Genomic DNA, 27,874 nt, shown 5'->3' on the forward strand with positions numbered 1-27,874 from the left:
TGAAACTTCCCTCCCAGGGTTTCTAAAATCCCTCTGAGCCAGTTGTGCTGAAAAAGTTCAGCTTAAATCTTCCATCATCAAGGAAAATATGCAGATGGTAAAGGGGGGGAGAGAAGAAAGTGTCCTATTAGGACAGCTGAAGGGGCCTGGGAGATGCATCTTCAACAATAGCTGGAATAAGCTGTTCTCTTTCTGGGTTGTTTTCTGTTTGTAGAATGGAGGAAGTCTCTTGGGTGGAAAAGTTTTCTTCTTTTATTCTATTTTTAGGACTCATTTATGCTCCTGTTTGAATGGGATTCTGATGGGTGAGTGGCAATGAAGGAAGAAATAGTTGTGCTCTCATTTGCATTTTTTTCCAGGACCAAAGGTGATCCAGAAATACAATATCAATATCAATATTAATATCAAAAACATATCAGAAATAAAAAAGCAATATCTCCTCCCAGGGCATATGGCAGTTGCTAGAGTTAAAGTTAAGTCTTTATATTTCACTATGTGTTTTCTTTTTTCCCCTCACAAGACTTAAGAGCTCAGAATGTTGGTCCATTTTGACTTAGTCTTTGAATAAGTAGAGTTTGCTAGTCTTGAGTGGCCAAGCATCACAGGCAATAATGGCAGTTCCCAAATCCTAAGTGCTGGAGCCATACTAAATCCATCACTGGCATGATTAGTGGCATGCCTGTGAAGTTCCATTGTGACTTCCATCTACAGATAAGGATTCAAACACAGTAGAAATGGGCCTTAATGCCAAACAGAATACGAGTTCATTGATTTCATGGAGGTGCTGTATGTAGCGTTGGGTACTCTGAATACAAAATCCCTAGGACCTTTGGTAGGAAGGCTAAATGGAACAGCTCTGAAATGATGAGCCTACCCAAGGCATAGGTTAAGTGCATTAAATAAGACCTTTCTGAGATTCCCAGGAAGTGCTGCCATGCCTTTATTGCTGGGTTGCAATTAAAATTCTTTATTTAGAGGGGGTTTGCAGATGGGAGGGGCAGTTGAGTGAGGCAGACTCTTGGATTTTATATAAGTGGGTCCCTCTGGGCTCTAGTTAGAAGCTAAGGAATTAGCTGACTCTGGGCCCAGAGCAACTTGCTGCCTCATCTCCTCACATTAGCCCTCTTAGCAATTGATCTTGTAAATGTTCTGAATCAGAGAAATTAAAGATGAAAAAGGGCCTATTAAGTGATCTTGCCCCAGACCCAGACTAGGCAGAATGACTCCCAAGAGAGGATTCCCAAGTGTCTGGTTCAGTTTAATTTGAATTGTCCCGCAGGGTCTGGCTCTGACCCTCCTTCTGGACAGCCCCTCTCTGGGAGGATGGAAACAGGTGCGTTTCAGAGGACAGGGCTGACCTCTTGCAAGGGCTGTAACACTCTTGCAATCATTTTCAGGGCTGAGATTTTTCACTTTCAAACCTCTGGGTTGTGCTAGAGCTTAGAAGGAATCTTTTCTCAGGGATGAAGACAGACAGGCTTGATTTTAACCACTTGACTTGTAGATACATCTCTCCTTTTCCAGAATTTTCCTTCTACCAAAAGCATGTGCTAGAGAAGTTTATAGAGGAAAATCTCTGGAAATGAGGGATATGGCAACTGTGGGGACCATGTTTTTTAAGAAATCCATTGAGAAGTCTAGAAACACTATCATCTAAATTCCTGTGCACTCCTAAACCATGCAATTTTTTCATTTAATTCCCACTATAGAGCTTTGAAATGAAGAATAAATGAAGAATAATGAGCCTCCCTTTTCAGAATTGAGGATTCAAATCTCACAAGTCAGATAGGTGTATGTCATGTAAAGGAGCTATTATGAGTTGGAAGGAGATATGACTCTAGATAGGACAGCAGAATCCATTACATCTCTTCTCTTTCTTTGCCTTGATATGAGATGCACAGAACATGGATGAAGGACAAAAGAGAAAGAGAAGGGAAAGGGCCAAATCTAAATCTGAATTAGAACTGACAGGTCCTTAGATTGCCCAGGTTTAGGGAGCTAAACTGGAAATCTGGAGGTTGTAGCAAGATCTCTGAGGGTAGGCAGGCCCCAGGAGTGAATTTGGAAACCTTGTGTACACTTGCTTCGCTGCGTGCACTTACACTGTGATTCCCTGCAGGCCGTAATATAGGACACGCTTCATTTATGTTTCTGGCAGGTGCTCTCTGAAATACATGTAAATGGTTAATGTTAATTCACTGTTTCCCTAACTGAGTCATCCTTCTTTGCCATAAAGAAAATCTTTGAATTCATCCAATCACTTTCCTTTGCCCTTGTTGGCTGAGGACCTGCACATTTCCATAGAATTCCAGTGTGTTTTAGAGCCCAGAATATTATCCCGAAATGGGACATCTGAGCATGGAACAATCTTGGGTTTCTTAGCATGCAATCAAGATATGAGGACATGAATGATGCAGAAATCAGAGAAAAGTGTGAAAAGGGGACTGGGATGAGGGAATAAGAGCAATTTATCAGTGAAGGATTACTTATGCCACAATTCATCATCCCTAAAGGATTTGATTTGCAGGAACAGGAAAACTCACTTGGCCTGTGCTTTCAGGAAGTATTTTGATCTTTTCACACACTTTCATAAGGGGAAGCTACTCCTCCTCTCATTTACTCCCTGAAGAATTTTGGGAAAGTCATTAAAGATATTTAAAAAGAAAAGCCAAAAACAAACAAACAAACAAAAGCACAAAATAGATAAAATAGTAAAATAAAGGATTACATAAAAAATTTTTTCTAGATTTGCCGTCTTCTGGACCTGAATGATATAGCACAGCAGTAGGACATTTGGCTTGATCCAAATGGTTGATCCAGGACGAACCTAGGTTCGATACCTGACATCTCATATGGTCCCCTAAGCCTGCTAGGGGTGATTTCTGAGCACAGAGCCAGAACCAAGACCAAACAAAGATTTGCCATCTGCATTTTCAGCTTGTGAGTAAAGCTTCCTTGACTTCTTAGATTAAAGGCTATAAGGAGACAAGATAAATGTCTGGCTTAGTGTAAGTGAGTAATATTTCTTGTTTATTTTCCTTACCATTTTTCTTCTTCCTCTCTCTTGCTCTCTTCCTCCTACTTTCACTAGACCCAAACCAACCTCCTTCCACAGTACTCTGCAGCCCAGTCCATCCTACTCCACCTGACCAGAGTGTGAAACTGGAAACTGCCACTTATTCCCTGCATTGATGCAGATCCACTTGGTTTAGTCCTTCTTTAATAAAACACACACAAACGTCATGGAATTTTCTGTGTAGTTTTCATGGTAAAATCTTGGTAATTTGTTCAGTAACAAAATTATCACCATTGTGCAAGGTGGAAGTTCTAGAGATTCCTATGATGGGCAAAACAGTGGACACCCTTGACTTTTGAAACATTACAGTCTAAAAAAAAAAAAAACCAAACATTGCAGTCTGAGGGAGGCGGGCATGATTCAAACACTAATGTGGGGAATGTTGTATGTTAGCATATGAAGTAGCCTGCTTGGGGGAGTCTAGCTTCAGTAAGATACACTTAGATCAAACATGCATTCTCAGCAAGGTTTTTGATGTGGGTTCCCAGAGGGTCACATTCTATTCCTTCACAACTTGCCTGTTGTCCTCTGATGCTTTTACACAGAGGAACACAGATGTCCTTATATCAGGTGACAGATGTGAGAATAGCTTTTCTCTGAAGTGAGTGGTCTATGTAAACTCTGGAGAGTATGCCTACACTGGTATAATGTACCAGAATGTGTGCCTGATAGTCCTGAGGCAAAGACTAGAAAATTCTGTTTTTATTCTCTTCAGAGCTAAGATACAATTAAAAATGTTACCACAGTAATTGGCAACATCCATTAACTTGATGAGAATTGCCAGAGGCAGCACATTTTTCCCCTTCTGCACATTATTAGTCTATAAATACACCTGGTCCCTTTCTCATTCTTCTCTAGAACTTCCACAAAATACCCTCCCAAACTGTCTTTTTAATGCCCTTTGCCTTCTTTTAATTAACTCCCTGAAATTCTCAAGCACTTCCCTTGGTACCACAGAATCCTGTATCTAATTGCATGTTGCCTTGTGGCTGCTAGGAGAGACCACAGTGGGAAGGCTGGGGTCCCAAGGACTCTGAGCCAGACTGAGCAGAGCCTTATGGAAAATGCAGTCTGTTGGGATTACTCTCTAAGTCATCTCCACTGTTTAGTTTTGCTCTTCTGTGGAATGGGAACAATGAGATCCCAGATGAAGGTAATGTAGCATGATAGTGACCTGCTCCAAGGTGCTGTTCCTTTTACCAGCAGCATGTATATGGCCAGCTTGGCCTTTCGATCTCTAAAGTAGTAGGGGAGGCTGGTTCTGACAGTTTAAGAATGTTCAGAGATACCTTCATCTGCTGATCCATGGCCCTGCCCATATGGGTGACAATTCAAAGATCCCAGTAGCTGAGATTCCTCTATCTTCTGGTGCATTCACTTTTTTGGAAAAGCAGACAGGGAGCAGGTTAGGACCCACCAGAGAGTCACCTGAGAGTGGCAGTGTACAGATTGTCTCTTCAAAGGCAGAACTGATGGCTCACTGTCCACAGCTTCAGTTGCCCAGTGCTAGAGGTGAGGAGAGTCCCTTTATGCTGCCCACACCCCACAGGCCCACACTACAGTTTACAGGTAAGGAAATGTGCTAGAGTCAAATGATAACACATGTAAGGCTACAGTTCTGGTGGGAGCATAGACCCTATACTGTGAATTGTTCCTAGACACTTTCTACATAGTCAGTAGTGGTTGAAGTGTGTGTATGTGTCTGTGTGTGTCTGTGTGCGTGTGTGTGTCTGTGTGTGTGTGAGAGAGAGGGAGAGAAAGAGACAGAGACAGAGAGACAGAGAGGCAGAGACAAAGCTAGAGAGAGAAACAGAGAGGCAGAGATAGACACAAAGACAAAGGAAAGGAAAGATGTCTGGAAAAAGAGTTTCTTTTTCTACAAATATTTTGAGTTGAAAATAATACAAGATTTCAACAGGAGTACTCCCAAAAATACTGTGGGACAGTGAAAAGATTGTCCATTTCTACTTGTTTTTGCTTAACTAGTTTCTATATTTTTGAGAACTTATTTTTCTCTCAAATTATAATCTATATCCATCACTCTTCACTGGCTTTTTCTACAGAGGTCCCAAGGACCCTTTCTGCCATTTGTCTTCATGCCCTATATACAAGAAGTTTTTTGGAAATACGTGTGTTGTTATCCTCAAAAGTATACCAGTGAACCAGTGGGACATAATTGAAGTATACCAGTGAACCAGTGGGACCTCATTTATTTATTTACAACTATTATTTATTTTTCTATTTACAATTATATTTCTACTCTTATTTTTATTTAATTTATTTTTAAACTGGGATTTACAATTACTGCTCATTATACTTTTTCTGAATACGTTAATCATGCCAACACCACACCCATAACCAAAGTGCCACTTCTCTTTCTCAGCGTTCTCTGGACCCTTTCTACCACCCTCTCATATAATCTTGGCTCTATAGACGAAGCCTCTAGTTTTGATTAATTTGGCCATTGTGTTATTCCATTACTGTGTTTCTCTATACTTCATATATGAGAAAGAGTCTTATAAAAATTTATTATGGAGGTGGTGACATATAAACACATGTAGATGATTAAAGTGTCTACTCACTTTCAACAACCAATCCTTTAGAAACTCCATCACACTCTGTAGAATACACTATCATTAACTCACATACCAAATTTTCTTACAAATATCTGTTTTCCATTTCACTCTGAATTTCTAGAGAACTGAAATCATTCCTTTCTCATCTTGACATATTCTCTATTATCTTTTTGGTAAAGAAATAATTTTAAATGCTCATAGCTATATGTGAATGCATAGAATCTATTATTTATTTAACATGACCCAATAATGAGACCATAGAAATGATAGAAAGATGCCTATCTTCTCCATACACATTTTCATTAAAAGTCTTGCTGGTTAAAAATATCTCTGTATTCATGGCTGATGGCATGGGTTCATAGAACAGATTTGGGAGTGATTGGAATAGATGAATGAGTACTTTAGTTTTTTTTTTTTTTATTTAAACACTCTGGTTATAAGGCTGTTCATAAGAAAGTTGTTTCTTTTTCCCCACAGATAATGTTGCTCATGACTAAGATATAGCCATACAATATACAGCAACCTTCACTAGTGCACATTTCCCATCCCAAAGTCCCCAGTTACTTCTCACCCTCCCAATGCCCTTTCCCCTCTCTGGGTCATATATGTTTTCTTCTCTCTTTTTCTCTATCTCTCCCTCTCTCTGTCTCTCTCTCTCTCTTTTTTTTTTTTAGCTTTTGGGTCACACTCAGCAGTGCTCAGGGGCTAATCCTGGCTCTACACTCAGAAATCGCCCCCAGCAGGCTCGGGGGACCATATGGGATGCCGGGATTAGAACCACCTTCCTTCTGCATGCAAGGCAAATGCCTTACCACCATGCTATCTCTCTGTCACCTATTTTTCTCTATCTCATTCACTTGCTTTCTCTCTTAGTTTTATGAGTTTTTATTTCTTGCACTTTGACTTGTATTCAACCCTAAGTGACTATGAATGTGAACTGAAAAACTCAGTTAATGATAAAGTGAGAAAATCTCCACTAAGTGATAGCGTTTGTAGAACCATGTTTTTTTCAAGTTGTAATATTTTATATATGTGGAAGGAAGACTGTTGGGTCATAACTGGTGGTGCTCAGCTATTCCTAGTTCTATGCTCAGGAGTGACTCCTAAAGGACTGAAGGACCTTATGTAACTTCAGGAATTAAACCAGGATCAATTGCATGTAAAATTAGTTAGTGCCTTATCTCCTAACTATTTCTCTGATCCTAATTATGATATTCTAAATTTCTCATGGAAGCTAAAATAATCAATAAAGGAAAATATCTAAAAGACAATTATGAAGACATATATAAATACATTTATAAGTAAAAGTTTCTATAAAACAAATCTATAAAGTTATGATTATACAAATTCATTTTGGATAAATAGAATGATGACAACTTCAGAAATAAGAATTTGTCTAGTTGCAAAACCAAAATGAAGAGTTTATTTTAGACTATAATTTCAAGAAACAACTGTCTAATTTCTGGAATGGCAGCTTTTTATTGTCTTCCGTTTCTTTCCTCTGTCTTCAGACAGTTGACTAGGATTCTAACCCTGCAACATGCCTATTTATATCACCAGATATGGCAGCTTATTCTACTCTACCATGATTTCTACTCTCCTTTCTGATTCAGAGTTTTTTCAGGTCTCTTCTTTGTCTTCTCATCTCTCTAATTCTTTGATCCACCACACCTTTCCAACAAGACTGGAAATTGTGTCACCCTACAAATTTTACCCCACAAATTTCAGTGAGAGAATATCCTACTCTCAGGAGGTGGTGGTAGTGTTTGAGAGTAACAGTTCTAAAACCCAATGATTAAGCCTGTTCTTTGTAATTACTTTGCAAAGTCTGTAACACATTTGTTATGATGAGTATGAATTAAGTGGTATTCAGTAAGCAGCAGTTGTCTTTTTAAGGCTCCCCAGTATGGTTTTATATGAAACAATAAACTTGTTTGCTTGAACTATTTTAGATTGAAGTTCACAAGTATGCATAGGACAAATGAAAAATGGAGCTATTATCCCTACTACCATACTGATTCTATTGTACTTACACATAGTAGGCACTCAATAAATGATTGCCAAATTCGGTTAAATTTCTAGTAGACTATATTTGTGGAAAGTCTTAAAGATCATGTCAGTAATTTTAAACCACTTTTTTTTTGGTGTACCATGTTTGAATACCACTCTATTATACTGTACTAATATTATCCTGATAATCTAATAAACAAAACTAGACTTTAAGTTATTACTCTTACCATTTAGCATGGTGTTGTCTATGGTTCATTAAGATTATTCACTTGAGAGAAAATTCCTCTCAGTTGAGAAATATATTTTGATGTGTTTATGCCTGTTTAAAACTCCCCCCACCAATTATACAACTGCTAGATTCAGCTAGATTCTATCTAGAATTTAAAAAACATTAGGTTATATGAAACTCAATTGCTTCTTTCTTTCTTGTTTCTAAACTATTCTCTGTTAGGGAGTATTATCATATTAGAAAGTATTGTGTTTATAACCTACTATAAGTCTGTTTATTATATGTCATAAACACAATTGTATGCAAAATACTTGGTCTCCTACATAAGAAAGTCTTTAATATGTCTACTGCTTTCCATATTATTTTATTTTAAATGCATATATAATCTAATATATGTATTTCATGTCCTTCTAATGCCTTACAGCTAAGTCTTAAAGATACCTACCAATTTATCAGTGATCTTTTTTTGTTTTGTTTCATTTTGTTTTGTTTTGGGGCCACACCTGGCTGCGTTCAGGGGTTACTCCCAGCTCTGCTCCCGGCTCTGCTCTCAGAAATCACTCCTGGTAGGCTTGGGGGACCATATGGAATGCCGGGAATTGAGCCCAGGTCTGTCCTGCATCAGCCGTATGCAAGGCAAATGACCTACTGTGGTGCTATCTCTTCAGCTCATCAGTGATCCTTTTAATTTTCTGGAAGAAACAGAACACAGAAAAGGTTGTAGCTCTGTAGGTATAATGGAAGAACTTATACATGTTAAGCAATGTTTAGAGGTTGTATTAGCCATGTTTTTTTTTGGAGGTAGTAAATAGTAACTATAGGAGCAGGTGAAGAGTGCAGGACCACCTGTATTCTCTTTAACCACAGTTACTATTTCTTGTAACCAAATACATAGCACTATGAGCATTAGCAACATCACTAGGTTCAGTTCTGGAGGACCAGAGCACTGCTGGGATAGCTTGGTTACCCCTGGCTTCATTGGGTTCCAGTACTAGTACATTCTTGTATTGGACCAAGACCCTGTTGACTGATATTTACTCACCACACACCCTGGGAGGAACCCTTAAGTCTCTTGATTACAATTTGGGAGCCATTTTTCACCTCCACACCCCCTTAAAAAGAAACATTCACTGATAGTATGTGTATGTATGAGAGAGAGATCAAGAAAGAGATAGACAGATAGAGAGAATCACAGAACGAAATAGAGGCATAGACAAAAGTTTGAGAATCAAAGAAATGCATCGAGACTTCCAACAGGACCCTCTCCCAGAAATCACAAAAGATGGTTCCCTTTCTGTGTCCTTAGTTCTGCTTTTCTCCTGTCAATACTTGCTCCAAATCTTTTCTATTAATCCTAAACCAGAAAACATGTATTTAACCCAATGTGAACTGTAGGGAATGTCTAATTAGCTATGTGCAAAGGGCAAGATTCTGTATCTAGAATTCTGAATCCATCAGCATTTAATAGGGCATCAGCATTAATAAAGACAGTTGTAATTTCAGAGCAAAGCTCCCAGAGTGCCCACTAGTGGTGCCATGCTCATTGGAGCTGCATGAAGATGCCTGTGTTGCTACCACAGCCATTTTGCCAGAATGATGACATTTGTCAAGCAAATCACAGATGATTGTGCTTGACAGATCCAATATTGCTTTGATGATAAATAGTGAAGTTATCTAAAATAAAAATGTAAAATGAGGATGTTATTCAATTAATTCCCTCGATATTAATTAAATGAATGAAATCTGTTTTGTTATATTATGGGCCTGTTTTCAGCTTTTATTCTAAACATACGGCTGGGATTATTATTACTGTTCTCATTTGTGTATTTATTCAACTACTTACCATGTATTTAATAAATGCAGAGCCAGGCACATTACTAGGTGATAATGAAAAACATAGTTTTCTCTTCAAGGATAATGCAACCCAAAAATTAAAAAAAATCAATTATACAAATAATTAGAAGAGAAGTAATATTTGACTATATTCCTGACCCTATGCCAATGGTAGTCCATGATTACACCTTAAAATCTTCATTTCAAACAGTTGTATAGACCCCCAAAATATATAATGATTAAAGTGACAGTATGTTAATAGTAAGAAACTTAACACATTATTCGCTCAAGTTCTAGATGCACTTATACATAATGTAAGCACTATTGTAGTGCACATTATAGTGTTTAAGTGTTAACACATGCCTCTCCTTGAAAATTTTTGCATGCATTTAGTTCATTTGGTCTCATAAAGGTCATGAAATGGATAATGTTATTATCTCTCCATATTTCAGATGATAAAGCTGAAGCAATGAAAAGATAGCTATATTACCTGTGATCACATAGTCAGTACATTAAGATCTATGACTGCAACTCAGAGTCTGATTCTAGAATCATAAGGAGTGGCTTGTCCAGGTTAGTGCTGTACAGAGTGTTTCCAGTTAGAGAGAGTGACTTGAATCAAAATATGTGTTATCTTCTAGGAGTTTTGAAAGTGCTAGCTTTTTGACTGTACGCACTTCAACTAGAAGTACTCAAGTTGTGATCCTTAGGACATCATTTGTCTATTTGCTAAGAATGCAAATAGTTGGATCCCACCCCAGAACTACTGAAGTCTGACAGTAGAGTCATATATCTCTTTTAATAAAGGACATCTTGACATTATGCCTTTAGGCCAATAAAGTAGAATTTCTGGTATTAGGGCCTAGACATTGGTATTCAAAGTGTATAGAAAGTTTTCCATTGAATATGGCTTTCAGCCAGTATGTAGTGCTTAGTGGACCCAGAGAATAAAGTCATAGAAGGAGAGTTCCAGGTAAGGGGTTAGCTTGAGCAAAGACATAAAAGGGGAGAATGTGGTGTGAATTATGCAAAAATATGTTAAGACAAGATTATTATGTAATTAAAGTTTCTAGCTAAGCAGTTCATACAAAATTAGTACTTAGGACTTATCAGTATTTTATCCTCAATACTTCCCTCAGGCATACCGCAATATGCAATGCTTTTCATTTGTTTGTTTTTTTAATTTGTGGATAAGCTTTTGCTCTGGGATTCACATTCACATTTACAAGGAGATAAAATGCACAGTTAAGCCCAGGCATGTCAACATGACAGCCAAATACATTTAAAGAGGTTTGGTAAAAAGTTTCTAATAGGGAATTGAAAAAACTACTAATAGGGTTCGTGAGTCACAGAACAAAATTATGTTTCTGGATAGTTGTGTGACTATTATTTTAGCTACTAAGTAAAGAGTTGGATGCAAATAAGGTGTTTTAATCATGGTCTATTTCCAGTCTACTATCATAACAATGTGTCACTGTAAGTAACTAATAGCTTTTGTTTGACTTATTTGATAGGACTTAAATGGTATACATAAGATTTGAAAACCAATTTGAACAGAAGGTACAAATGCTAACAATACATTTATTATTATTATTATTATTATTATTAATTTTTGGTTTGAGGGTCACACCTAGGGTTTATTTTAGACTCTGTGTTTAGGTTCCACACATACCTGGATATGCACAGGGATTGAATCCAGGTTGGCCACATGCAAGTCAGATGCCCACTCTAGTTACTGTGCATATCTCCAGTCCCTAAAAATAAATGTAAAGACATGTCATCTTTTTCACAGGCTTCCATCAGTAACATCTGCGAGTAAATGGGAACTTAATTTTTTTCTTCTGGAGGTGTGATTATCACTCCATATGGCAATTCGCTTCCTGTGTCCTGAATCTTTGCTCTGAACTCAAACGACACAGTTTAGAGCATAAGCATTAACCTGCTTCTCAGAATTTGTTGCAATCTTTAAGTAAAGCTATTGGACTGATTAATTCTCATAGAATTAAATATACCATGAGGAAACCTACACAGACATTATTCAGGTCTGCATATGCCCCCTACTTCATTTCAGCATCAATTGAGCAATCCACAGGATTAGCATGCATCATATGGGCGTTGACAGGGCTAGGTCATCTCTTTTGGCTGTAAGAAGGGTTTACCTTTGAATCACAAACATAAGTTCAAGGTTATGAGTACCAGAGCTTTATGAAGTATGTCTGACTGGATGAGAATATTGTAGTCTCTCATTCAGCAAATTGATGATCTTTCATGTGCCAAGACCTCTGATGGAAATGTTGATATAAGGCCCAACAAAAGTATGTGAAGTTAGATTGCATCCCATATTTTAAAAAAGAAAAAAAAGTTACATGCACTACAGGTTAATGACCTCTGCTGCAGAGGAGAGCAAGGAATTATAGGAGCCCTTATCAGAGTTGCCTAGAATCTGTCTCTAATCAGTTTAGAGAAAAATATCTAAACTGAACATCTCTATATCAGGGATTTTTTTTTAAACCAGAGCCTAGAACAAGGCTATAATTATAAGACATTCCATGCATAGAGAACTAAAATATCAGGGAGAAAAGAAGAAGAAACAGATAAGGACAGTATATTAGTTTAGTTTCTGTCCTTCAATTCAAAGTTAATAATGACCAAAAGTTAAATATTACTTTCAATGTGTGTCAGACACTGTTCTAAATTTTATGACATAGCTCATATAAACCCATAACTGTGAAGTCAGTATGATTTCTCAGTATCATAGACATGGAAAAACAAAAATTATTATCAGTGTCTGTGAGCAAAATGTGATGGGAAGTTGGCGCAGGGGAGTCTAGTTCATTTCCCTAAAGGACCTGGAGATCTTTTACAAAGGATTCTTTATCCTATAACATGCATCCTAGCTGTCCTGCTTTCTTTCTTTGTAATTTGATAAATTATTTTTATAGTGCAATGCTCACATCCTTTATAAATCGTTGATATTTCTACTATAGGGCTTTTCTTTATGATTACTTCTTTATGAGACCTACACAAAACATACATAAGTCTATTTTAAACTGATAATTACTTTTATACAAAACTCTAGCACCACATTATTTCTCTTGTGCTACAACTTATGTAATTTCACTTTGGAATATCTGTTTAAAATATTGTATAGTTCAGTTGATTCTTTTGGTCTTTTAGCCTTTACCTCAGATTTATATGTGATCTATCTTACACCATTGCAGCATTAAGAGTATTATAAATTTTAATATGTACTATTTTATCGGTGACTTTTATATTTGCATATATTTTCCTGTTATTCAAGAGCACATATTTTTTAGCTTGAAGAAGTTACTTTGAGGGAGAAAGGCTGGATGGAGCTTGAGCTTAATGGATGGTGGCCAGTGAACTTATCTTTCATGCCTATTTTATGATATCTCCATGGAAGACCAAAAAAGGGTTTAGTTGCACTCTTGGTAAGCAAACCTGATTTGGAGGAGACTGGCTTGTTTGGACAGGGCAAGGACACTGCATGCTTTTATCCTGAATTTTCCTTTTGTTACATATCTCTTATTGTTTGTACCTGAGTAGTAACATAGTAATAAATTAGTGACACACTATTTAAATAAATTAGTGAACACACCTGGCTATGCTCAAGGCTCACTCTTCACTTTGTGCTCAGGGATCACTCCTGGAGAGCTCACGGAATTATAAGGGGTAATGGGGATAAAACTTAAAGTTGACTGTGTGCAAGACAAGCATCCTACCTGTTGCACTTTCTTTTTAGCTTTATAAATTGAAGATTTAATAAATAAGTTGATTTTCTGTGTTATGTATACCATTCTAGAAAATTACACAAAACATAGAGTATGTTGAAACTCTGATTTAGTTTGTCGTTAAATTTTTCTTAACATTTATTATTAGCATTGCAACTCCAATTTCTTACTCAAAGTGTTATGATACGATTGACCCCATTTCTGTGTTGTTTGTTCCGAAGCAGAGGCGCCAGATACTGAATTGTGCTGTGCTCAGTAATGACCTTGGGGCTGTGGACAACTGTATAGATTTGTGGTATAAACTATGGGATTTTGAGTTCTTAAGCATGTTTGTCATAGATTTTTCTATTTCTTTTGCTATCTGGGTATCAACTTTGAAGCTCACCTTTTTAAATTTTACTTTTCTTTCTAAGTTGCTATTTCTCACCTATTGTGAGCTGTAAAACCAGAAAAACAATCATAATATTATTTAAAAACAGAGTAAATGGACTATGAGAGAGTTTGCCAGAAAGATGGGATGCTGTGATCTCTTTCGCACATGAATGTTTCAGTCTGTGTTGCTTCCATTAGCTGACTTTCTGTGTCTCCCCCAGACTGGCTATTTTATGCAGGGTTATTTGATGGGTTTCATACGTGGGAGGTTTACAGGATTAGTTGGGAAGTGTTATAGATCAATTGGTGGTTCCAATCCTTCCTTTTTGTTGCTTATTTTTGTGAGGTGGGAAGGACAACACACTTAGTAGTGTTAAAAGCTGGCTCTACCTTCAGAAATCACTTCTGGCAGGCATTGAGAGAATAAAATTTTGGGTGCCAGGGTCAGCTGCATGCAACGTATGTATTCTACCTGCTGTTCTGGCCCCCATCAAACATTTAAAGTCAAAGTCAGTAGGGAAATAAACAGGGGTGAGTGCTGTTTCAAAAAAGACTTTATGCTTGTGTATAATTAAAAATGTCCAAGAGGGAAGTTACTGTCTTTCCATCTTGCAGGGTCTCACTCTTAAACACAGCAAACAAGAATATTTCTGAGTATTCAAGCCTATTCCACTGATCTGAGGACCTGTCCTTATTCCAATACAATGCTGTTTTGATAACTATTGCTTTGTAGTACAGTTTAAAGTTGGGGAAAGTAATTCCTCCCATATTCTTTTTCCCAATGATTGCTTTAGCTATTCGAGGGTATTTATTGTTCCAAATGAATTTCAGAAGTGTCTGATCCACTTCTTTGAAGAATGTCATGGGTATCTTTAGAGGGATGGCATTAAATCTGTATAATGCCTTGGGGAGTATTGCCATTTTGATGATGTTAATCCTGCCAATCCATGAGCAGGGTATGCATTTCCATTTCCGTGTGTCCTCTCTTATTTCTTGGAGCAGAGTTTTATAATTTTCCTTGTATAGGTCCTTCACATATTTAGTCAAGTTGATTCCAAGATATTTGAGTTTGTGTGCACTATTGTGAATGGGGTTGTTTTCTTAATGTCCATTTCATCCTTATTACTATTGGTGTATAGAAAGGCCATTGATTTTTGTGTGTTAATTTTGTAGCCTGCCACCTTGCTGAGCAGGAAATCCTAAATGGAGCAGGGAAAGCCTCTTCAACAAGTGGTGTTGACACAATTGGATAGCCACTTGCAAAAAATTGAACTTAGACCCCCAACTAACATCATGTACGAAGGTAAAATCCAAATGGATTAAAGACCTCGATATCAGCCCCAAAACCATAAGATATATAGAACAGCACATAGGCAAAACACTCCAGGACATTACAGGCATCTTCAAGGAGGAAACTACACTCTCCAAGCAAGTGAAAGCAGAGATTAACAGATGGGAATATATTAAGCTGAGAAGCTTCTGCACCTCAAAGGAAATAGTGCCCAGGATACAAGAGCCACCCACTGAGTGGGAAAAACTATTCACCCAATACCCATCAGATAAGGGGCTAATCTCCAAAATATACAAGGCACTGACAGAACTTTACAAGAAAAAAACATCTAACCCCATTAAAAAATGGGGAGAAGAAATGAACAGACACTTTGACAAAGAAGAAATACACATGGCCAAAAGACACATGAAAAAATGTTCCACATCACTAATCATCAGGGAGATGCAAATCAAAACAACGATGAGATACCACCTCACACCCCAGAGAATGACACACATCACAAAGAATGAGAATAAACAGTGTTGGCGGGGATGTGGAGAGAAAGGAACACTTATCCACTGCTGGTGGGAATGCCGTCTAGTTCAACCTTTATGGAAAGCGATATGGAGATTCCTCCAAAAACTGGAAATCGAGCTCCCATACGATCCAGCTATACCACTCCTAGGAATATACCCTAGGAACACAAAAATACAATACAAAAACCCCTTCCTTACACCTATATTCATTGCAGCACTATTTACCATAGCAAGACTCTGGAAACAACCAAGATGCCCTTCAACAGACGAATGGCTAAAGAAACTGTGGTACATATACACAATAGAATATTATGCAGCTGTCAGGAGAGATGAAGTCATGAAATTTTCCTATACATGGATGTACACGGAATCTATTATGCTGAGTGAAATAAGTCAGAGAGAGAGAGAAAAACACAGAATGGTCTCACTCATCTATGGGTTTTAAGAAAAATGAAAGACACCCTTGTAATAATAATTTTCAGACACAAAAGAGAAAAGAGCTGGAAGTTCCAGCTCACCTCAGGAAGCTCACCACAAATAGTGATGAGTTTAATTAGGGAAATAACTACATTTTGAACTGTCCTAATAACGAGAATGTATGAGGAAAATGGAGAGCCTGTCTAGAGTACAGGCGGGGGTCGGGTGGGGAGAAGGGAGACTTGGAACATTGGTGATGGGAATGTTGCACTGGTGATGGGTGGTGTTCTTTACATGACTGAAACCCAAACACAATCATGTATGTAATTAAGGTGTTTAAATAAATTTAAAAAAAAAGAAAAAAACAAGAATATTTCTGTTCCCCCAAGTCTGACATAGCATGGAGATTTGGTTCTTTGGTGCATGCCCAAAATGGAAACACTTGCTGACATAGGTCATATAATTTTTTAGCATGTTGATCTTTTTGGATATAAATTTTTAGTAATAGATTGATTGGCTAAGTAACTGTGAGGTCACCACTGGATTCTAGATTAGAATTAGTTTAGTACTAGCTTGTTTACTCCAGTATTTTTGTCCAACTCTTTTTATTTTATTATCCTGCTGATCCACCCACATTATTCTGAGTGGTATTGCTCAAAGGGGTATGCTCAGGTGAAGCAAAGATTTTTTCTTCTCTTTTTGATTGGTTGACTCTAGACCAAGGACAAGTGGAGGGCAATCCAATTGTAATCTCTTTTTCTGATTATACTACATCTACTATTTTACCCTGTACTCACAGACTTGGGTCAAAGCTCTTCCAAATACTCCAACTGGCTTATATAAATGTTCATATTTTGGCTCTTGGTCATGAACCAGTACAATTTTTCAAGCCAAGCATCAGAAGAATATTGTCCTGACCAGATCAGATTTAGAATGCTACTAAGTAGTTATTGCTGGAAACGTAGGAGGAAGGGAGGGAAAACATCAAGAATCTATAGGGTTGTGTTGAAACAAACAGCTAGAAGCTAGAAGCAAGGGTAACAGATCTGTAGGAAAGAGCATGATCCCAGTTTGAGTGGGAAGAGGCGGGTGTAGCCAGTTGGGTGAAAGTTGCCAGATGGGTGGAAACTGGAAGATGGCCAAACTGGAAAAAAGAGAACCTTTTTCAAGTGTGAGGTGGTTGGAATAGAGGCAATGATGGCCAGAGGTTTTAATCAGCATTACAAAGGACTCTATTCCTTTGTGGTGCTTTTGGTTTTGTTTTGTTTGAGACACTGGCCTAGAGCACTCCATGCTATCTGTATTGCGACTGTTTCAGATGACAGCTGCTAGAGGCAACCATGCTTCAGGCCACCTGGGCAGACTTCTGTAGTTTTCTACTATTCAGAAGATACTGTCTTGAAAAAGTGGCTTTCCAAGTAACAGTCAGTCCTGAGTACTGTCTCTCTTTGTCATCTGCCATCTGTGTGGTTACTCAGCTTCTCTTTCCTTTCTCTAGGTCGGTGGCTGGACTGGATAAGGAGGCAGACTTGGTTCACATGGAGGTGCGGACCTCGGATGGATGTGAGTGCTGTGGCCACCAGGCGGGGCCTAGAAAGTTCTGCCTGCAGGTTCTTCTCTGACATATACGCCCATTTGCATTTTAATGGCTTGGGAAGATGAAAAGCCCTGAGCTCCATTACTGCCATATCCATCCTTATTTCCCCAAGTTGGGGAGAGGCCTCTGGTCCCAAGGTAGAAATTTTATTGAAATAAACCCTGAGGAATGAATTTTCTGGGGATATGAGTTAATGTGATGAATTTTGAGGCTCCCTTTAGTAATTTCCTAGCATCTTCAGTGTAATTCGAATAGGAATGTCCATAGCTCACCATGCTATTTTGCATTCATATGGTGAATCGCTAAGGCTACCAGCTCTAAAAAATGAACCCTTTATGTAGCCTAGCTTACCAAAAATAGGAACTGGGAAATTATTTGTGAAGCTATTTATTCCACAAAGAGTGAAGGATGACCTACTGTGTGCCAGACAGTGTTCTTGTCCCTAGAGATATTACAGTGAACAAGATCTTTATTTTCCCTGATACACATTTTTGCACTTAATCTGACCCAAGATTTTAAATATAGTTGCTTACCTAAATCTTAGGCAAAATCTGATTGCTTATGTATCATTTTGCACAAATTAAGAATTTTATTCTTCTCAGATTTGGACACATTTATAGTATTCTTCTCTATTCAAAAAAATAAAATAAACCTCAAATATATATGTGAAAATATGCATCATGAATTTAAATATAGAGACCATTTTTAGGTTAAAATAGAGACACTGTAGAAATGAAGATGGGCTACTTTTAGAAAAACAAAAATCAGATTGTGATTGTCACTTTGAGTTATAATATCACTTAACTATGAGACCGTAGAAGCTCCCTCAAAATAAACCTCTTGCTTACTGCTTTACCTCACATCAAGTTCCCTACCCACCATAGGATTATGGTTAGAATAGATTTAAAGTCAGTATCTAGTGGAAATTATAAAATCTCTCAATGAAAGAAAATTCTATTTTGACCTAGGGGTGGGTATGGTGTTATATTTTAGAATAAATTAAGTAAATTACATGCAATTTTCTCCACAATAAATTTACTCTTTTAAATCCAGATATATTCTTGGGCCAAAATACATGCTGTTGGCAAGCATCTATGTTTGGCCTCAAAAATAGTAATATTTGTTGCTTTTATTTTTATAAGAGTTAAAAGGAAACTAACATTTGTTACTATGTGACTAGCACTCTGGTATACAGTATATGTTTTCACTCTATTCTTTTGGTCTCCTGTGATCTTCGAATTAATTTAAGTCTGACAGTAGGCAGGGATGAGGGATGATTCACAATCTTAACAAATTTAATAGATGAGTAGTTAAGATTTAGTAATAGCTGCTGTATACTCACATTAACTCATCATAACGATAGTGAAGACTGGGTTCAAAATCACATACATCTTCCTCTTACTGCCAAGAAAGAAAGAAAGAAAGAAAGGAAGGAAGGAAGGAAGGAAGGAAGGAAGGAAGGAAGGAAGGAAGGAAGGAAGGAAGGAAGGAAGGAAGGAAGGAAGGAAGGAAGGAAGGAACTGAAAAAAAAAAGAAAAGAGATGTGGAAATTTAAGAAGCAGTGTCTGAAGGACATGTACAGAAAATTACCCACCAGTCAATTTTGGGGTTAAACAAAAATTCAGCTTTTCTTTCTATGTCAGCATTTTTAATACAATGTGTTGACTTTGGACACATTTCTTAACCTTCTGTGATTCTTCTACTCCTTCACTGATTTTACAATACCAGGAATTTGACTATTTGGCATTATTTCAAATACATGAATTATTTTATATTTCTCCCCAATTGGCTATTAAAGGCCTTATAGGATGAAATTTTAAATGATGCTGATTTTAAATCAGCAAACACAAGAATAATGACTAAGACTATATCCTGTTATGACATAAGGCTACTTTGTGAAAGAATAAGTTCATACTTATATAAAATATTCAAGCATCAGTCATATGGTATCCTATAGAGAGAGTGAGTGAACTTGGATCTGGGAAAATGTTTTTAAGCATCAAGATGTACCTAAAACATCTAGATCAACTGTAGCACATGTGCCACTATTTCTTTCCTGAAGCTTTTCTCAACTCTCATAACTCAATCTCTTAATTCTAACTCTAACACTTGCTAATCAAACCAGGATATGGTCTACCTAGGAAAATATTTTAGCCCATTTTAGGTGATCAACTGGTCCTAGCATACAAAGTGAAACGGTACTAATGCTATTGCCTGTGTTGTAGACATAGTGAACATAGGCTTTTCCAAAAAACTTGGATTATCACTAAATTCAGTGATATTGAACTATGGGACTTTAAACTCTAGTAGCTTTCTTATAGCTCATACATGATGGAAGTAGAGCCATATCAGTGGGGTTGTAGCTACCTAATCTTCTGCTAACTAAAGCAGGTATACAAAAATCCACTTTAAAGATTGAGGATATAGGATTGTCTTTGAAAGGAGTCCCAGAAATTTGTTTTGATGTTGAAACAAACTAGAGATTTTTCAAAATATATCATTTTTAAGAAGCCCCCAAAGTATGACAACTTGTCCAACTTGTCAGACATATAGATAAACCAGTGACAGAGAGGGAATTAGAATGTAGATTCTGTTCTGATGGTTCCTTCCATGATTCAAACAAATAATGTTAGAATTCTGGTTACCTAAATTCAAATCTCATCTCTCACTCTCTAGACTGTAGAACTCATGCAGATTAATTCATCATTCTTCAGCTTAGTTTCCTCATTTATGAAAACATGTATTGTGTTTTAAGAATTAAATCATTTAATGTATGATATAACCGATTTGACAGATGATATAGATGTAACATGTTACATATGAAATGAATTCTGATGTAACAAATTATATAGATTGAACTTTCAAATATGTACCTCTCTGGATTCTCCATCTTGCCTACATATGTTAGGAAATACTAGAATCTTTTTTTGGACAATTAGAAGTCTCACAGACACTGTATATTCATAAGCATTGTAGGAAGGAATAGAAATTGTTCTTTTATTGAATGGTTCCATTTTGATCTTTTCCATGATGTCTCCAGCACTGTATTAAACATGTCCTTCAATGTAAAAACTATTTAATATCATGTCTGCAAGCCATTGAGCCTGACTCCACAGACAGGGCAAAGGGGGTCTCATTATGGAGGTTAATTTTTTTTTTAATTTTGGAGTGTTTTTAGCCGTACTCAATGTACCTTTGAGTAATGTTCAAAGGTTATACCTGCTTCACACTCAGGAATCACTCATGGCATATTCAGGGACCATATGGGATGTTGGAGATTGAACCAGAGTCTATCACATGAAAGGCAAGAACCCTCCACTGTACTATGGCTGAAACCCCTTGAGGCTAAATGCTTTTGCAAAATTTTCTGGAATGAGCTTTCTTTTACTTATTTGCATTTGAGAGTTCATGTTTTTTTTAATAAATAGCTGCTGGATATTTTTCTAACAGAAGACCTAAAGAGCTGAATTTGCTTTTTATTCACCATTTTAATTCACTTTTTCAATTGTTGACCTCATGTATATTACCCTAAGGGATGTAAATTGAGTGAATCACAGAGAGCTTTATTCTCTGAGGTGGCAAGAGGCATGGCATGTGGGATATTTTGAATATTTAGTAAGCTCAAAGGCAAAACATAATCACAAGCCACAATATAATTCAATGTAACAAAAATGTATAGGCTTTTAATGCAATTCAGTTCAGCTTACCTAGCACTTACCAGGCTTTATGAAGTCAGCCCTAGGAGAGAAACCAAGATGACTAAGACTTTATTCCAGTGTGTAAGGAAGTGATGGTTTTAAATAAGCATGGTCAGAAGGTGAGATTCTGGACTTTCAGAAATAACTTGACACAGTAGAAGATAATTTGTATTACTGAAAGAAGTTTGAAACCATCATAGTCTGAAAAAGCTCCTCACAGAAATGCAGCTTCATAGGGGGAAAGAAATGGATAAAAGAGTATCAGGTTGTCTTCCTTCTCTCCTTCCACATTTTTCATTTTTCTGTCATTCTCTATCAGCACCAATGCTAAGGCACATTAGTTTGTGTATGCCCTATATTTGTCATTCGTCTTAGAATCTTCTGCCAAAGAACCACAAGTATACTTTGAACCTTGGACCAGTGAAGAAGGAGTGAATCTATTTTTTTGAAACTTCTTTGCTTGAGGAAGAACTCTTGGTCCAATATCTGTAAGATAAGAAAGTTGGACAGGAAATAGTATTTATAGCTTTCTTTTAAGACACTGCAAACAGTAGGGGCTGGTGGAAAATGAGGACACAAATTACTGAGCTGGCCCTCTGGACACAGTGCAGAAAAAAAAAGCTTCTGAATTTAGGTTTTCCTTTGTTAAAACAAATTAGAAATACATTATGAAGACATTTGACATTTTAAAATGCATTAATCATGGGGGAGAGTGACTCCACCATTTGAGAAATTACTCTCTGATTTTCCCACAGGAATTTCCAAATGAAATCTTCATTCAATACTTATTCTTTCTAGCTTTTATTTTGTTTTCTTTTATTAAAGGCTAATTCAAAGGAGAGGATGGAAAATAGTACTTAAAATAGGATTAATCAGAGTTCATTATTTAATGGGTAATTCTATAATATCTAATGTGAACTTTGCTTTCCTGAAGTGATCATGTACCATGCCCATCCCTCCCTCCTTCCTGTTCACATCAGAGCACATTTTCCAGTGCAGGTTAAACACAGGACAGCATCCTCCCAAGGTCCTCTCTGACAATTCCGATCAACAACTTCTTTCTTATGCCCTTTCTTCATTGCTCCCTTCCTCCCTTCTTCCCTTCCTCCCTCCCTCTCCCTTCCTCCCTCTCTCCCACCATTTCATCTTCCCTCCCTCCCTCCCTGTCACCCTTCCTTTCTTTCCTATCATTTCTATCTCCCTCCTTTCTTCCCCCATCCTTTCCTCCCTCCCTTTCTCCCTTCTTCCCTTCTTCCCTTCCTCCCTTCCTCTCTCCTTCCCTTCTCTTCCTTCCTTCCCCCTTCCTTCCTTCCTTCCTTCCTTCCTTCCTTCCTCACTTCCTCCCTTCCTTTCCCCCTCAATCCCTCCCTTTCTTCCTTTCTTCTTTCTCTCTTTCCTTTTTATTTCCTTCCTTCCTTTCTTCCTTCCTTCCTTCCTTCCTTCCTCTCTCCCTCCCTTCCTTCATCCTTCCCTCCGTCCCTTCCTTCCTCCTTCCTTTCCCCCTTTCTCCCTTCCTTTTTCCCTCTTTCCCTCCCTTTCTTCCTTTCTTCCCTCTTTTCTTTTTTCTTTCCTTCCTTCCTTCCTTCCTTCCTTCCTTCCTTCCTTCCTTCCTTCCTTCCATCCTTCCTTCCTTCCTCCCTTTCTCCCTTCCTCCCTGCTTCCCTTCCTCCCACCGTTCCTCCCTTCTCTTCCTTCCTTCCCTCTTTCTTCCTCCCTTCCTCCCTTCCTTCCTTCCTTTCTCGCTTCCTCCCTTTTCCTTCTCTCCCTCCCTATCTTCCTTCTTTCCTTTTTCTTTCTTTCCTTCCTTCCTCCCTCTCTGCCTCCCTCCCTCTCTGCCTCCCTCCCTCTCTGCCTCCCTCCCTCCCTCCCTCCCTCCCTCTCTTCCTTCCTTCCTTCCTTCCTTCCTTCCTTCCTTCCTTCCTTCCTTCCTTCCTTCCTTCCTTCCTTCCTTTCTTCCTTCCTTCCTTCCTTCCTTCCCAGACTTTAAGAAAAAGAAAGTAAATGGTGATATAATTTTAGAATAGTACATGGCTCATTGTTTATGTGATATGGTCTTAAGCTTTTCAACAATAAAACAGATATTACTTATTATCTGTAAAATGATGAGTGATGCCAAGTGTTCAATTCCCTCCTTCTCTTTTCGTAATAGAAAAGAAGTTAATATTTATCGATCTTTTGAAATGTATCCAACAGTACACTAATCATTTTTCATGCATAAGCTTATTTCATCTTGAAAAAAATTCTTTGAGGCAGATACTAATCATTATCAGCATCTCACAGATGAAGAGCTGTGCTGTTGCTTAGTGAAGAGATGCCTGTGAGTATCAAGTCCAGGACTTGAACTTGGCATTTGTATCATTAGAGGCCTTGCTCTCAAGCACTATGCCATGCAGAAATTATTAGGACCTCTTATCTTTAGAAGGAACTTGATAAAATAATATAAAATGCATTTGTTCAAATAAACTTTCTGCTTGTTTGTTTGGTCTTGGGACCATACCCATTGGGTGCTCAGGAATTACTCCTGGCTCTGTACTCAGCTTAACTCCTGGCAGAGCTAGGACAATTCTTTGACATTTTAAAATGCCTTAATCCTGGGAGAGATGTGACTATCATTTGGGAAATTAGTGTCTGCTTTTCCCACAGGAATTTCCAAACCTAGGACAGTTCTTTCAAAGTAAGAGCTCTACCCGCTGACTTATTTCTCTGACCCATCCAGTTTTACTGTATGCAAGCAAAAAGGCAAACCAATAAATAAATTAGTTGGGGGGAAGAGTGGAGGGCCTCCTAAGCTGTGCTCAGGGGACTGTGTAATGCAGAGGATAAAACCCAGTAGCCTTTCTTAGAGAAAAACATGCCAAAGAGCCTATTGAGGGATTTCTCTGGTTCCAAGTTCTATTTTGGAATTTCAAGGGATGTTCTCAATCTTTCTTTCATTTTCCTCATAGCATTTGTAACTTCAAACAGACTCATTTGAAGATCACACCCAAGTCTATATCTAAAGTCTTTTGCAAAGTGGAAAATTAGTTGCCACCTGATTCCTTTGATGCCATCTTTTGTTCTCCTAATTCCAATCAATCCTCATTCACTTCCACAACCTTCCAGGCTTTCTGACACTTGTTTCTTCTACCTTTGCACCCAGTTATGGTTCTTTCAACATAAAATGGCCACAATAACAATTGCTGTTAGTTTAGCTCTGCATTTTGGAAAACAAAAATGTTAAGCCTTCTAACATGAGTCTTGTTAAATACTTCCTAGCCACTCCATTTTAAATGAGTTTTAGAGATTTAATTTTGAGTTGTTTTCATGTGTATCAGATATTTGTTCTACTTTCATTGACAAGCCTTGTGCAGAGCCAAGAAATAAAGAAGTTTGGCACAATATTTTCCTGCATTGGCCAAGGTTCATTCAGGTGGGTTTTGATTTTGTTTGGGGAGGCTCTGAGTACAGCTCATTTATTTTTTAAAGTGTCCAAATGAAGAAATAAAAGAGTACAGAAGAGAAACAGGAGCCTGTGCTGGAGGGATATGCAGGGGTCTCTGTGTATGCTCTTTGGATTATCCAGAGAAAAATTTCTGAAGTACTTCTGGGCAACAAAGAAGCATGTTACCATAAAAACTTTTGGGGCTTCTGTACATGTATTTACTGCAGATTTTCTCTAGGTTTTTGTGCTTTAGGATAATATTACAGTGATGGAGGCCCAGGAGTATTTCCAGTAGGTAGCCCTTGTGTTCCAAGGGGATCTTCCTATCCTATCAGCACAGAGTACAAAACTAGTAAACCCTTGACTGCACCTATGAAGGGAGGCAAACACTGGAACAGGCAGACTGCTCTAAAGAAATTAGCTGTGTTTTCTTGCTAACAGGGCAGAGCAGGCAGGGAACATCTGTCTCTTTCTTGGAGACATTGGTAGGAACTAGATTATAGAACCGATTTGGACCAAGAATGGCCTTAAAGCTTATAGGAACCGCAGGCTAATTTTATTTATCCTGCACTATATTTTGCATTTGAATTTCCTATTCCTTAAAGACATCAGAAAAATTGTCCTTAAAAATTAGTGACAATTGTCTTCTCTAAGAAAGTCAGCACTTATTGCAGGTCAGTGGTGAATAGATGCTAAGAAGCAGCTGCCCTTTAAGGTTCAAGTATTGGCTTTGTCCTGTGGTTTCACTGCTCTTCAGTTGTCCCAAAGAAACCAAGATACATGACAGATGCCATTTGTCATTGTATCCATCTCATTTTACTCATGTTCATTATTTGTCCACCACCTGAGGCATTTATCTTTATAAAGATAGTTGTTAAAGGCCTTCCATGTCCTAGCAGGATATTAAGATTTGTCCCTGGGCACTCAGATTCCATGTAGTTTTGAAGCTATGGGATTATCTGCTCACATTTGGGCTTTAGAAATGACCTTGGATCCTTGCCTCAGGCCCATATTATTTCCATCCATCATGGACAAAAATACTAGTTGATAAATGGCTATAACAGACAATACACATGGCAAAAACTTATTACACCAAATGGTGGAGGTCTTGGGAAGAAGAGAAATGCTGGAAGATCTTTGAGGCAGAATGGTCACAGTTGGGACCAGCTAGATTGTATGAAAAAAAACAACTGTTTAGAAGCTTGAGTATTTTGAAAGTGAGATTTTTTTAAATTTTTTTTGTTTTGTTTTTCGGGTCACACCTGTTTGATGCTCAGGGATTACTCCTGGCTAAGCACTCAGAAATTGCCCCTGCCTGGGGGGACCATATGGGATGCTGGGAGATTGAACCATGGTCCTTCCTTGGCTAGCGCTTGCAAGGCAGATACCTTAATTCTAGCACCACCTCGCCAGCCCCTGACAGTGAGACTTTTAATGGAGAAATGCATGTCTGTTTGACATGCACTGGTTAGGGACTCAAAACATTTGAGAGAAATATACATGTAGTACACAATTTATTTTGAATCAGAGGTTTTAAGTTAAAAATCATGTTTATTTAGACCCCACAATGTGTAGGACATTTTCTTTGCATGCTATATGGTTTCCTACAATATCTAGGAGTGATTCCTGAGCACAGAACCAGGAATAGGCTCTGAGCACCATTGATATAACCTCCAAACAAACAAACATATATAAAATAAAATCATGTATATTTTAACTGCATATAGTAGTTGGCAACAAATAAAAATATGTAAGTACATCATCGTCCTACTCAGTGTTTCTATTAGAATAGAAAATCTTGACCAGATATTAGTACAGGGTTAAAGCACCTGTCAAGCATTGTAGTCAGCTCTGATTTGGTCCCCAGCACCATATATGGTCCACTGAACACTTCTAGAAATGCTTCCTGAGCACACCCAGGAGTAATTCCCAAGTAATATCACTGGGTGTGGATTTAAACAATAGTAACAACAACACCAACAAAACAGGTAGAAAAAATCTGAATCTTAAGATCAGAGAAATAGTACAGGAGTTAAGTCACTTGCTTATATGCAGCTAACCTTGGTTCAATCCCTTACATGCAATAGATACCCTTGATTTCTATCAGAAATGACCTCTGAACACAGAGCTAAGGAGCATTCGCTGAATACCACTCAGTATGATTTAATTCCATTGCAGTCAACAAAAGAAAAAAATCTTTTTCTTACTACTATATTCCCAATCTCTAAAATGTAGCTATTAAACATTATACTATAGATAGATGCTGGGCCACAGATATTAAAAAGTTGAAAACCACACTAATACACATTGATTGCTTCATTAACAGATTTTTTGTTTTGTTTTTTGGGCTGTACCTAGCAGTACTCAGGATTACTCTTGGCTCTACACTCAGGAACCACTACTAGTTCTCAGGGGGATTGTATAGAATGCCTGGGATTGAACCTATGTCAGCCACATACAAAGCAAATACCTTGCCTACTGTCCTTTTTTTTTTTTTTTATAAATCTTTACTTAAGCCCCATAATTACAAGCATGTTTGTAGTTGGGTTTTAGTCATAAACAGAATACTCCTCCTTTACCAGTGCAACATTCCTACTACCAATACACCCCTCCTCCCCTATCCTTGCCTGTATTCATGAAAGGCATTCTACTTCTCTCATTCTTTATCTTGTCATGCTAGTTGTTAGTGTAGTTATTTCCCTAAAAGCATTCACCACTCTTTGTGGTGAGCTTCAAATCATTAGCCTGTCCTTCTAGCCCTTCCAGCCCTTAACTCTATTGTCTCTGGGCCTTATTACAGTAATATCTTATTTTTTTAAAACCCATAGATAAGTGAAACTATTCTATGACTGTCTCTCTCCCTATGACTTATTTCACTCAATGTAATAGATTTGATGTACATCCAAGTATAGGAAAATTTTATGACTTCATCTTTCCTGATGGCTGCATAATATTCCATTGTGTATATGTACCACAGTTCTTTAGCCATTCAGCTATTGAGGGTCATCTTGGTTGTTTATAGAGTCTGGCTATTGTAAACAGTGCTGCTATAGCTCCAGCATCTTGAAACTTTTGAATCAAACAATA

General features: G+C 37.8%; 1 protein-coding gene across 1 annotated transcript in view; it reads left to right on the plus strand.

Annotated features, from left to right (window-relative positions):
- SORCS3 (sortilin related VPS10 domain containing receptor 3) overlaps positions 1 to 27,874 on the plus strand; it is a 721,132-nt gene that overhangs the window by 477,397 nt on the left and 215,861 nt on the right. The window contains exon 6 of the mRNA XM_049790799.1: positions 17,570 to 17,634. Within this exon, the coding sequence (XP_049646756.1) occupies positions 17,570 to 17,634 (65 nt within the window). The remainder of the gene's footprint in view (positions 1 to 17,569; positions 17,635 to 27,874) is intronic.

This window comes from Suncus etruscus, chromosome 17, assembly GCF_024139225.1.
Source record: "Suncus etruscus isolate mSunEtr1 chromosome 17, mSunEtr1.pri.cur, whole genome shotgun sequence".
In the NCBI taxonomy this organism is placed as follows: Eukaryota; Metazoa; Chordata; class Mammalia; order Eulipotyphla; family Soricidae; genus Suncus; species Suncus etruscus.